General features: G+C 61.0%; 3 protein-coding genes across 3 annotated transcripts in view; all 3 read left to right on the top strand.

Moving 5' to 3' along the window:
* Window positions 1-5,186, top strand: part of LOC112396313 (myeloblastin-like) — a 13,073-nt gene extending 7,887 nt beyond the window's left edge. The window contains 6 exon segments of the mRNA XM_024740009.1: window positions 4-59; window positions 762-877; window positions 879-990; window positions 1,403-1,633; window positions 1,757-1,898; window positions 5,113-5,186. Of these exon segments, the coding sequence (XP_024595777.1) occupies window positions 4-59; window positions 762-877; window positions 879-990; window positions 1,403-1,633; window positions 1,757-1,898; window positions 5,113-5,186 (731 nt within the window).
* Window positions 5,187-5,236: 50 nt separating this feature from the next.
* On the top strand, window positions 5,237-7,842 carry LOC112396312 (neutrophil elastase-like). The gene is made up of 5 exons (XM_024740008.1): window positions 5,237-5,429; window positions 5,540-5,804; window positions 6,004-6,145; window positions 7,131-7,361; window positions 7,529-7,842. The coding sequence occupies exons 1-5, from the start codon at window positions 5,237-5,239 to the stop codon at window positions 7,712-7,714; spliced, it is 1,017 nt and encodes a 338-aa protein (XP_024595776.1). The 3' UTR covers window positions 7,715-7,842.
* A 2,055-nt stretch (window positions 7,843-9,897) lies between these two features.
* Window positions 9,898-12,212, top strand: CFD (complement factor D). Its single transcript, XM_024740128.1, is given in 4 exon segments — window positions 9,898-10,275; window positions 10,937-11,093; window positions 11,095-11,365; window positions 11,991-12,212. Coding segments are annotated over 4 exon segments (648 nt in total). The 5' UTR covers window positions 9,898-10,217; the 3' UTR covers window positions 12,153-12,212.
* The last annotated feature ends 324 nt before the right edge of the window (window positions 12,213-12,536 follow it).

Below are 12,536 nucleotides of genomic sequence, written 5' to 3'. Positions count from 1 at the left end.
GCCTGTTTGAGAACAACTACGACCCACAGGAGAAGCTGAATGACGTCCTCCTCCTGCAGGTGGGTGCGCGGGGCCAGCAGGGCCCAGGGACCCCTGTTCATTCATTTTCCAGCACCTACTGTACAGGAGCCCCGGCGGGCGTGGGACACGGCCTGGTGGGGAGAGAGCCAGTCACCACCTTCTGAGCAAGCGGGATGCCCCCACGCCCCGCCCCCAGCCTTTGCCCAGCTATGTCCCCTCCCTGCTGCCTGCGCTGTTCCCAGATACCCTCAGCCTTGGCACCAGCCTCCCCTCCTCAGGGAAGCCTCCCCTCACCCTACTTGAGTGACAGCCACCCCTCCCCCGATACACTGTTCATCAGTGTACTGGGCTATGTTTCCCTTGACTCTGCCACCTGCCATTCTCTTCTTGGCCCCTCCCAGCCCCAAAGATCAGCTCCCGGAAGGCAGAGGTAGGATCCCCAGGGCTTAGCCCAGGATCAAGCATACAGCTGGTGCTCAATAAGTGCTTCGTACGTGAATGAACGCAACAGTGACCAATGCTGCAAAGGGGAGTCTCATGGCCTCGGGGAATGTGAAACTGAGCCCCGGCAGGTTTGGAGGGTGATCAGAGCAGCCTCCCTGGAGGAGGTGACCCCTGAGGTAGAGCCAGGCGGAGGGAACAGCATGTGCAAAGGCCTGGAGGAGGCACTTTGAGATAATCGTCCACGGGTGGCTGCGGGTCCTGGAGACTCACTGCCCACCAACCGCCCTCTGTCCCAGCTGGACCGCCCGGCCACCCTCAACCCCCAGGTTGCAGTGGCCCAGCTCCCCCAGCAGAACCAGCTGCTGCCCCACGGCACCCAGTGCCTGGCCATGGGCTGGGGCCGCCTGGGCACCTGAGCCGCTGCCCCAGGTCCTGCAGGAGCTCAGCGTCACCGTGGTCACTTTCCTGTGCAGGCCACAGAACGTGTGCACCTTTGTGCCCCGACGCAGGGCTGGCATCTGTTTTGTATGTACTGGGGGCTGCAGCTCGGTGGCTGCAGGGACAGCCGGGAGAGGGAGGGAGGGCAGGCAGGCGAGTGCCTCCGTCACACCATCTGGAAGGTGGGCACACCCATCGCGAGGGGGTAACGGGGCCTTCATGGGTCTGGGGGCTTTTCCACCCCACAGCTCCCCCTTGGGTGGGTGCCCCAGCCCCGCTCCTGGGGCCACACCCAGAATTCTGGGGTCCAGGCATATAGCAGGGGGCCAATAAATGCCCGCTCTCCTCCAGAGGGGCCTCCCCTCCCTGTCTCACCCACATACTTTAAAGAAAATTCTAGACTGGAAACATTTCACCCCTACGTGGCCCCTTCCCCTGAGGTAGCCTCGTCTGGCTGCTGGCCTGGCCTGAGTGACTGACTGACCTGCCCCCTCCCCAGGGGGACTCGGGCGGCCCCTTGATCTGCGACGGTGTCATCCAGGGCATGGACTCCTTTGTGATCTAGGCACGCGCCATGCGCCAGTACCCGGACTTCTTTGCTCGCGTCTCCCTCTACATAGACTGGATCCGCTCAGTGCTGAGCAACGCGGGGCGGGGGGGGGGGGCGAGGACGGCCCCTGAGCCCCACCCCCCGCCACCGGGCACCGAGGCCATGCTGTGGAGAGACGCGGCGGGTCTGCTTCTGTGCCCGTGCCCCCCTTCCTGCGCCCCCGGCTCTTGGGAGCCAGGCAGACCCACGGTGCATCAATAAAAGCTGAACCGTCCCCCTGGCTCCTGTGTGTCCTTCCCACAGGGAGATGTGGGGGAGAGTGGCCCAGGGTCCTCAGCGTCCGAGTCCCCAAACCCCGAGCTCGGGGTGGGGGTGGAAACAGAGGCCTGGAAGTCAGAGGAGGGCGCAGGTCACAGCGGATCCCACTCCCCAGATGCCCGCAGACGTGGGTTCTAACCCAGCCCCGCCAGTGTGACCCGTGGCAAGTTGCCGCCCCTCTCTGTGCCTCAGTTTCCTCATCTGGAAAACGGAGTCACTCCAGACATTTCCCAAGTGTCCAAGGAGCCCCACCCTGGCCCTCAGGGCTAAGGGTGTCCTGTCCAGTTCTGTGTCTCCCAGCTCCGGGGCCACTTGAGGACCAAGCTCTCATAACATGGGGTGCCCAGGGCCTGTGGGGCTCCTGACCAGTCAGGGGCAGGCAGAAAGGCTATTAGGGAGGCTTCTTGAAGGAGGCAGCAATGCCTGAATACGAACAAAAGGAGAAGTGTCGCCAGGCAAGGCACAGCCAGTGTAAGGGCCCTGCATCAGGACAAGCTTGGGGGTGTGGGGGAAGGAGAGCAGGTCAGGGAGGGGGCAGGGCTGGAGCATGCAGGGCCACAGAATGAACTGGGGTCTAGAGGAGAGGCCTGAGGCCAGGCAGAGGTAGGGGTCGTTGGCCAGCCGTGAAGAGGGCACGTGGCCATGGCAATGAGGCAGTGGAGGCTCAGAGAGAGGGGCCAACCAGCTCACCGGACACACCAGAGTTGGAAGGCAGCTCTTTTGTTATTGGTTTACTCTGCCGCCATCTGGTGGCAGCGTGCGAATTCAAGCTGGAGCCAGAACCCCCGGGGCTGCCCCCTTTTTTTAACTGTTTCACACCTCAGCCGACCACCCCAGGGGAGGAAATGAGACTGGTTTTCCACTTCAGCAGGAGCAAGGGTGTGCCGAGACCTGAGGCAAAGCCGAAATCCTGGGAAACGCAAGCTGATAAGTGTTGAGGGAACGCCGGGAATTTTCTGCATTTCCCGGCGGGGAAGTGGTTTCTATAAAAAGCCCAGAGGGATTTTGGTGCCCAGCACTGGGGGTAAATGAGGTTTGCTGGAGGGAATGTTGGATTGAGCCCATTGATGGGAACAGAAAGACCCAGAAAAAACAGCCCGGGTGTTTTCTATTTTCTTTTTTTTTTTTTTAACTTTTTTTTTTTTGGCTGCCTTGGGTCTTTGTTGCTGCGCACAGGCTTTCTCTAGTTGCGTGGGCAGGGGCTACTCTTCGTTGGGGTGGGTGCGTGGGCTTCTCACTGCGGTGGCTTCTCTTGTGGAGCACGGCCTCTAGGCGCGCGGGCTCAGTAGTTGTGGCTCACGGGCTTCAGTAGTTGTGGCTCGCGGGCTCTAGAGCTCAGGCTCAGTAGTTGTGGCTCGCGGGCTCTAGAGCGCAGGCTCAGTAGTTGTGGCGCACGGGCTTAGTTGTTCCACGGCATGTGGGATCTTCCCGGACCAGGGCTCGAACCCGTGTCCCCTGCACTGGCAGGCGGATTCTTAACCACTGCGCCACCAGGGAAGCCTGTTTTCTATTTTCTATGAGCCTGTGTACGTGTGTGTGTGACAGAGGAAAGTTCTGCACAGCAAAGATCAGATCCAAGAAGGGGGGGTGAGGCTGGGGGATATAGGGGCCTGGGTTGATTTGCTGGAGGTTGGCCGGGGTTGTTGAGAGATTCAGGGGACAGACCCACAGGAATCATAAACAGGATGTTGGGCAGATGCGACCTGGGGGACCTCGGGGACAGCAGGGCGGCTCCCAACAGCGTGGGAAGGACACGCAGAGCATCATTTTCCTGTTGCGGTGTGACAGGGATCAAGCGAGAGACTCCCCGTGGCATCACGGCTCTGATCGGGAATCAGAACTCCCCCAGATGCCCAGCCCCGCTCCCCAAGGCAACCAGCACCGTGCCCTTTGGAAGAGGGTTAATGGTTAACAAGCCCTCAAGGACGGCACTTTCTCATCTGAGAACTTTACAAAAAGTTCATTCATTTAATCCTCAGGACAATCCTGTGAGATGGGAGCCTATAACTTCCATCTTACAGATGAGGAAACTGAGGCATGGAGGGGTAACATCTATAGCCTGAAGTCATAGTGGGCAAGTGGCCACTCCAGGATCTGAACCCAGAGTCCACAAGCTTAGCCACCATGACCTGTGAGGAAATAGCATACAGGTGGTGCTCCATATAGATGCAGCTTTTGTTTAAATCCGGTCTCCCTGCCTGAGTCACGGTCTCCTCCATTATTCCCAGCCCCACTGGAAACAGGGTTATGTATACAGCAGGTGCTTACCAAGTGCTCTATGGTAACTTTAACTCAGCAGGGTGGGGACCCCACCGAGAGGGGAGAGATGGGGGTTTGCTTGCCTGTGGCCATACACCAAGGAGGAGCCCAGGGACAAACTGGACTCCAGCCCCAGCCCGCCTCTGGGTGTCCCTGAGGGCCCCCGCTCGCCTGTTCCTGCAGATGGATCCGTTGGTTCCCTCCCCTGAACCCTGCTCCGAGCCAGGAGAACGTTGCTTCTTGCGACAGCCTTGGCTACAGCCGTTGCAGCTGGAGCAGCCTGGGACGGGGTGGGGGTTGGGGGGGGGAGTTGAACTGGGGCCACGGGGCTGGGAACTGGCCCTGGTGGACCCCATCTCCATTGTTCTGCTTGAGTTCTTCCAAGGTCCAGGCTGAAGTTCTCAAACTTGGTTGGAGATCCATGATCCAGCCTCCAGGCCTGGGCAGGAATTTTTTCCTCTGCCTCAGGCTGGAAGGGGGTTCAGAGAAGCTCAGAGGGGTGCAGGTGGGGTGGGGGTGGGAGGGATTCCTTCCCAGAACCTCTGAGGGCCCCCAGAGACTGATGAGGTCCCAGGTGGGAGTGAGTTCCCCGTTAGGAACAGCAACCAGTCCGGGCTCCAAGAGGGAGACCCAAGGCTGAGGAATAGGCAGCAAGTCTCCCTCCAGCTGTGCACTGTGGGCACCTGGGTTCAAAGCCCAGTCCCCCCACCATTTCACTGGGTAGGCAGCTCCCAAATGTCAGGACAGGGCTGCGTGCACATGGTTGCCGTTGCCCTGGGTAAACTGACGCACGTGGGCGTCCCAGCCAACTCCTTTGGGCCCGAGTGTTCAGATTTAGTAAAAATACAGTACTCCCAGCTAACTTTGAATGTCGGATAAACAAAGACTAACTTTGTACCTAAGTACATCCTGTGCTTATATTTGGGATATACTTATGCTTAAAAAAAAAAAGCTTATCTGACGTTCCAGTTTAATTTTGTACCCTGAGTTTGATCTGGGGACCCTCCTGGAGCCAGCCCCGCCCCTTGCACACATCCTCTCCCCCCTGTTCTCCCATCACCCCCTCGTCCCCCACATCCCAGGATGGGCAGAGGAAGCGGAGGCACCAGGCCCCCCCACGGGCAACTGCAACGGCCTCGGGGCATGGGGGCTATAAGAGGGGCAGGTGGGCATAAAGGGCAGAGACGCCAGAGCTCCCGCCCAACCATGATCCAAAGCTGCAGACCCTCCAGCCCTGCCCTGGCCGCTGTCCTGTTGGCCGTGCTGCTGGGCGGTGAGCGGGGCCCGGGTCTGTTCCTGGGGTCCAGTCCTGCCTCTCCACCTGCTGGGGACCCTCTCGGCCCCCTCATCCTCATGGGGAGTGACAGTTGGGATAAGGAGAAGGCTGAGGTCCTGAGTGGTGAGGTCTGAACAGCGGGGTCTCTGGGGACTCCCAGCGGGTGAAGTCCAGATCTAGCTGCGCCCTGGCAGGGGGACCGTGCAGGCCCCCTCCCCTCTCTGGGCGACAAGCACGGCAAGAACCCGACCCGGTGGGGTCCTGGGAGGGGGGGTGGGGTTTCCCGGGCGGGGGCGGGGCTCCTCCGCGCCGCTCACCGCCGCCACCGCCCTTGCCCCCAGGCCCCGCGCTGGCCTCGGAGATCGTGGGGGGCCGGCCGGCCAGGCCGCACGCGTGGCCCTTCATGGCGTCCCTGCAGAGGCGCGGACGCCACTTCTGCGGCGCCACCCTGATCGCGCGGAACTTCGTGCTGTCGGCCGCGCACTGTCTGGACGGCATGTGAGTGTCCCCGCGCGTCCCCATCTCGGGTTCCAGTGCGCCCGCCGCGCGAGGGTCGCGCGGGCCATGCTGCGGGCCCGGGGTGGGGCCTTCCGGCGAAGGCGCGGAGGGTCTGCAGGTCCTCCTGCGCTCGGGCGGGGTCTTTCCGCCGCTCCCGACCCCGCGGGCGCCCCAATCACCTCCTGTCCCCCCGCCCCAGGAACCCCCAGTCGGTGCGCGTGGTGCTGGGGGCACATAACCTGCGTCGGCGAGAGCAGACCCGGCAGACGTTCAGGGTCCAGCGGGTCTTTGAAAACGGCTTCAACCCCTTGGTCCTGAAGAACGACATCGCGGTTCTCCAGGTGCGCGGCCGGGAGCGGGGCAGGAAGAGCAGGTGCAAAGGCCCGCGGGAGGCTTGGGGAGGGCGGGGGAGGGGCAGGAGCCTGGGGGACAAGGCTGGCGGGCGCAGACCCGGTGTCGCCCCCATCTCTGTGTACCTCAGTCTCCCCCTCTGTAAAACATCCCCACCCCCGCCGTGCAGGGCTGTCAGAGATTACATGAGGTGACAGCAAGAAAGGTATTTTTGTGCCCGCTGGCGGAGGGAAGGGACAGTCTCCCTCTTTGCCAAATGGGGCAAAATTCCCCACATTCGGGCCAGTGGGAGACCGGAGGGAGAAACCTGCCTTTCCCCTCTGCTTGCCCAGCTATGATTATTCTCAGGCAATGTTCTAGAACAAGGGTTTTATGGTCGTTGCTGTGGCCCATCGTTTGCTTTATTACTTTTTTTTTTTTTTTTTAAAGAAGATGTTGGGGTAGGAGTTTATTAATTTATTTATTTTTGCTGTGTTGGGTCTTCGTTTCTGTGCGAGGGCTTTCTCTAGTTGTGGCAAGCGGGGGCCGCTCTTCATCGCGGTGTGCGGGTCTCTCACTATCTCAGCCTCTCTTGTTGCGGAGCACAGGCTCCAGACGCGCAGGCTCCGTAGTTGTGGCTCACAGGCCTAGTTGCTCCGCGGCATGTGCGATCCTCCCAGACCAGGGCTCGAACCCGTGTCCCCTGCATTAGCAGGCAGATTCTCAACCACTATGCCACCAGGGAAGCCCTATTACCTACTGTCTATTGCACTCAAGACAGATCCAGGGATGCCCTGAGCCACGGTGACTGCTCCCACTTTACAGACGGGAAAACTGAGGCTTGAAGTGGGAGGCAACCTGCAGGGTGGGTGTCCTGCTCTGAAACATCCCAGGACCATGGTGGAGCCTCGGTTGGGGAAACCAGGGCCCAGAGAGGTGAGGGTCGTCACTCCCCACCCTCTGTGACATGCCACTGCTCCATCCCACCTGCTGCAGCTCAGTGGGATGGCCACCATCAACACCAATGTGCAGGTGGCCCAGCTGCCCACCCAGGACCAAGGCGTGGGAGAAGGGGTGCAGTGTGTGGCCATGGGCTGGGGCCAGCTGGACACGAACCGGCCACCGCCCCAAGTCCTGCAGCAGCTCAACGTGACCGTGGTGACAGCCCTCTGCCGCCCCTCCAACGTGTGCACCCTGGTGCCAGGCCAGCATGCCGGCATCTGCTTTGTACGTACCCCATGTCCCCCAGAGCCACCACCGCGCTCCCATCCAGGCTGCAGCAACTAGGACTGCAGCCAGACCCGTGGAAGGAATCCCCGACCCTGAAGGGGGCGGGTGGGGGTGTGAGGGTGGGGACTGGAAGCCCAGACTCCCGAACTTGTCTGGCTCCACAGGGGGACTCCGGCGGGCCCCTGGTCTGCAACATGCTGGTCCATGGGATCGATTCCTTCATCCGAGGGGGCTGCGGCTCCGGGACCTTCCCAGACACCTTTGCCTCCGTCGCCAAGTTTGCAGACTGGATCAACTCCATCATCCGCCGCTACGGTGACGATGACGGCCCCTCCCTCCCTCCACCCTAGGGACGCTGCGGGCAAGACCTGCTAGAAGGGGCTTCTCCTGTCACCCCACCTGACCTGCCCCTGGCTGGGCCCTTCCCAGGCAGGATCCTGTAGCACCTAGCACAATAAAAACATTCTGTTTTGTAGAATGTGTCTGGGGGCTTGCTGGTTGTGCCACCGAGTACGCTGCCACCAGGTGGCAGCTAATTCAGGGCATTGGGGGTAAGAAGTCCCTTCCCCACCCTCTACAAAAGGATACTGATTGCCATCTCTGGTTTTTCCTCCTATCAAGCATAATTAAACTAATGTTGCAGGTGGCGATAATGAAAAGCACTGTAGCAAGTGTTCATGAGTGCTTACAAGGCATAGAAATCATTGTGAGTCTTTGCAAGTATTCACTCAACTGGTCCTCTCCACCCTCGAGGCAGGTCCTATGAGTTGCCCCACTTTACAGATGAGGAAGTGGAGGTGCAGAGAGCTGTGAAGCCACGCTCAGGAGCCTGGGTTTGAGTCCCAGCTCTGTGACTTTGGGCAACTTGCTTGCTGTCTCCGAGCCTCAGTTTCCCTGTGGGGAAGAGTGAGGCACACTATCTGGGAAGGACCCAGCCAGGGGTTGGGGTCCCAGGCCAGCCTTGGCCTCACTGGGTGGGGAGACAATCCCTCCCCCACCTCCCCAGCCTCCTGCCTTGGCAGGGGTCGGGGGGCAAAGCCACGCAGATGTTTCACAAGGAAACACCCAGCCCCGAAGGAGTCACAGCCCTGGGGGAGACGGCCAGCCTGTACCCCTCTTCTGCCTCTGAGCCTGAGAAGGAACCTCCTGGGGCCACAGGTGGGGGCCGCGACACATGTGGCCTCTGCCATCACTTGGCTCACGGTCTGATGGTGTGAGAAACAATCACCCAAGCAAGTAAATGAGAGAAGTTAACATCAGGTGACACCCCTTCCCCCACCCCTTCCCCCACACCAGGGGGCCAGGATAAATCTCTCCCTCTCTGTCCCCTCGTGCCAAATCCTCAAATACCCGATCCCTGCAGCACCCCCCCCCCAGGGGTCCCACCTCAAGGTTGTTAACGTTTGCTGTTCCCTCTGCCTGCCAGCTCTTCCCGCAGGTTGTCACCGGGGCACACCTCCCCCCGGGTGCCAGCAGCTCAGAAGGGTGACCCACTGCCCTGCAATCACTTTTTCCACTTAATAAATACTACACCCTGGCGGTCTTTCCATGTCAACAAAGCATCCGGGGACAAGCAGGGTTATTTATTGAACCATCTTGTCTTGTTGGGTCATTTCCAAATTTTGTTGCAATTTCCAACACTCTGACTTACATAATCTGGACTCCACATGCGAATGGGCTTTCATTTCAGAGTTTCTGATTTGAGTAAGAAAACACGTTGGGATCTAACAAATCACATTTGCTATGTTGTTCCCTATTTTTCTTTTCACCACGAAAAGAAGTAGAGGGGAAAAGACTGTGCACTGTTCCCACTGGGAAGAGCTTGAGGTCCTCCCCACCCTTCTGGTCACAGGCAGCATCTCCCACTAGTAGGTTCACGAGATGTTGACCCACCATCCCCAACTTATAGAGGGCCATGTGACCCAGGTTCTGCTCCTCAGAACCTGCCATCCCCTGCCCACAGTGACGGTGTAGGGCCACGAGATCCAAGCTCGGCCAGTCAGAGGCAGGCTTGAGATTCCGGCTACAGTGATGGGGAATTTACGGAGGGGCTGACTGAGCTCCTGGGCTGAGTCTGGGGTCACAACAGGGGAGCCTGGTGAGGAGAAAAGCCATCGAGGAGGAAAGGAGGAACCAAAGGCAGAAACCCGACCTTGTTCAAGTAACTGGATCAAGCTACACCTGAAGGTAGACCCATGAACTTTCCACGTAATTTCCTTGTAGAAGGCTCCACCCAGTTTGCCTCGGTTCTTCTGTCACTTGTATCCAATGGTCTTTCCAGCTGCCCCATACACACCACCTTTCCAATATTCTACTTGTTGAGGTATCGAGCTCCAGAGCCACGGCAACAGGGACAAGGATGTTGGATGACCTCTCCCCCACCCCCACCCGACCTCCTCTCCAAGTTGCAGGAGGAAGAGAAAGAAGAGAGAAGCAGAAAATGCGGAAGTGGGTTGTTTACAAACTGTGGTTTCCAGCTGCTGTTGTGAAACTTTGGGGCTGCAAAGGCACTCTGCGGAGACGGGGCCGTGGGGCTGGGTGTAGGTCCATCCCTCTGCTCTGCCTGCTGCCCTTCCTGAGGGGCTGCTCCCCACAGGAGCCCCTGTGCCTGGCCCAGCCCTGGGCCAGGCTCACAGAGGCGGGACGCATGCCCAGCAGCCCGTCTATACTCTTGGTACAAAGTCCGTGGAAGACAACCACACCCCTGGGGAGGGTGGACAGGTGGCTTCCCCACGCCAACTGGGCCGCTGCCCACCCGGCTGATAGGGCCTGTGCGAGAGCCCGCCCCCTTCCACCCTCATAAAAGCACCCCCAGGGCCTGGCCTGGGTCAGTGTTAAGGCCACTGCAGCATCATGGCGGACCGCTCCCTGCACCTGGCGGCTCTAATCCTCCTCGGGGCGGCCGTGTGTGGTGAGTGGACCTGGGCCTGCGGTGACCGCCAGGGGCCACCAGCCTGCAGGGCGGTCAGCCAGGGGGCCTGCTCCGTCAAACAGGACTGTCCTCCAGCCCCCCTAAGTGGGCAGGGAGGGGGCAGGTTTCACATGAACAGAAGCCTCTGAAAACCAAGGAATTCTCAAAATTTTGGTGGTTTATTGTTTTGGGGGGGAGGAGGCCGGGCTGTGCAGCTTGTGGGATCTTAGATCACCCACCAGGGATTGAACCCGTGCCCTCGGCAGTGAAAGCAACGAGTCCTAACCACTGGACCACCGGGGGTAATTCTCAAAACTTTGAACCTAGCTTTCCACACACTGGAAAACCGGCAGCTCGAGGGGTAATGGCTGGCAGGGGTGTTGGGTTTGGACAGTCCGGCTTTCCTTATGTTTAAATTGCAGCCTCAGGCCCAATGCGTAGGTATGGAATTTGCCCCAGACTCGGTCACTCCCTATCATCTGTCTTCTCGGGCATTCCTCCCTGGGCGCCCCCGGAGTTTGCAACTCTGTCGGGGAGGATTGTAAGGATGGAATTCCAGGTCTGAGGGGTGCTGGAGCCGCCTCGGGGTAGAGAGAGAATCCTAGCGGCGGGGGGGCTGCCGTCACCCCCTAAGTCCACACGCTGACCTGCCTACCTCCAGCGGCTCAGCCCCGCGGCAGGATCCTGGGAGGCAAAGAGGCCATGTCCCACTCGCGGCCCTACATGGCATCCGTGCAAGTGAACGGCAAGCACGTGTGCGGAGGCTTCCTGGTGGCCGAGCAGTGGGTGATGAGTGCAGCGCACTGCCTGTCCCTTCCGCCCCAACCCCCAGCTCTCTGAGAAGGCCGTGCTGGGCCCCTACGTGCAGCCCCTGCCCTGGCAGCGCGAGGACCGCGACGTGGCGGCCGGCACGCTCTGCGACGTGGCCGGCTGGGGCGTGGTCAACCACGCTGGCCGGCGGCCAGACCGCCTGCAGCACCTACTCCTGCCGGTGCTCGACCGCGCCACCTGCAACCTGCGCAAGTACCATGACGGCACCATCACCAAGAGCATGATGTGCGCGGAGAGCAGACGCCGGGACAGCTGCAAGGTGCAAGGGCGGGGCTGGGCCAGTAGAGGGGTGGGGGCCAAGGCCTCGGGAGGGCGAGGCGGGGAGGTGGGGGGGGGGCCCCCCGGCCTGCTGGGGGCGGAGCCAACAGAAGGGGCGGGCGCGCGGGAATACGAAAGGCGAGGCTGATGGAAAGGGCGGGTCGCGCGCGGGGGAGCTCGCAGAGTGCCCCCCCCCCCAGGAGAGTGGGCGTGGCCTGAGGCAGGTGTGGGGGCTGAGATGGGAGGGTCAATGACACAGACTGGGTGGGCGTGGCTGGCCAGAGGTCTAGGCAGGGTTGGGAGGAGAGGTGGGATCCGGAAGAGGGTGCGGACGAGTTGGGGCCCGAGCTTGGAGAGGGCCAGGAGTGGGGCAGGGTCGGAGGAGGGGGCTGCTCCACCTCCGTGGGACGGAGTGCGGAGTGGAGCCTGGAGAGGGGCGGAGCCGAAAGCCGGCGGAGGTGGGGCCTTGGTGGGCGGGGCCTGAGATTGACGAGCGAGGGAACTGTTGGGAACAGCGGGCTGAGGGGAATTGCAGCAGGCGCCGGTGGAGCCGGACCGGACGCCGAAGGGCGGGCCGGACGCCTGCGGCGGCCCTGCACCGGACCTCATGACATCGCTCCCTGCAGGGTGACTCTGGAGGCCCGCTGGTGTGCGGCGGCGTGGCCGAGGGCGTGGTCACCTCGGGCTCACGTGTTTGTGGCAACCACAAGAAGCCCGGCATCTACACGCGCGTGGCGAGCTACGTGGCCTGGATCGACGGAGTGATGGCTGAGGGCTCAGCTGCCTGAGGAGGACCTGAGGGGCGGCGGTCACGGGGGGCCCGAGTAATAAAGTCATCCACTCCTGCACCCGGTCCGCCTTTACAGATTGCACGCTGCGTGAGGGAGCGGATGGAGGCGAGCCAAACTGAGGGGGGCGGCAGCGTCCTGGTAATGCGGTGCCAGGAGGTGACCCAAAGGCTGAGAGACGGCGTGCCTGGCGTAGGGATCTTCGGGGACAAAAGTCCGGAGACCCCACGCCCTTCAAGCCGGGCTGGAGCTGCCAGGAGTCGCTTCACGTCTTGGCCACGCGGTGGCGCCCTTACTCTCCCCTGGAAATTGTAGAGACGCCCGGAGACCCAGGGAGGGGAACGAGTGGGGGTGGGTGTCCCCTTGGTCCTTGCTTCCCGAGCA

This window comes from Neophocaena asiaeorientalis, unplaced genomic scaffold, assembly GCF_003031525.2.
Source record: "Neophocaena asiaeorientalis asiaeorientalis breed wild unplaced genomic scaffold, Neophocaena_asiaeorientalis_V1.1 scaffold469, whole genome shotgun sequence".
NCBI classification, from domain to species: domain Eukaryota; kingdom Metazoa; phylum Chordata; class Mammalia; order Artiodactyla; family Phocoenidae; genus Neophocaena; species Neophocaena asiaeorientalis.
The sequence above is the reverse complement of the archived record's forward strand: the minus strand, read 5'-3'. Positions and strand labels throughout refer to the sequence as shown.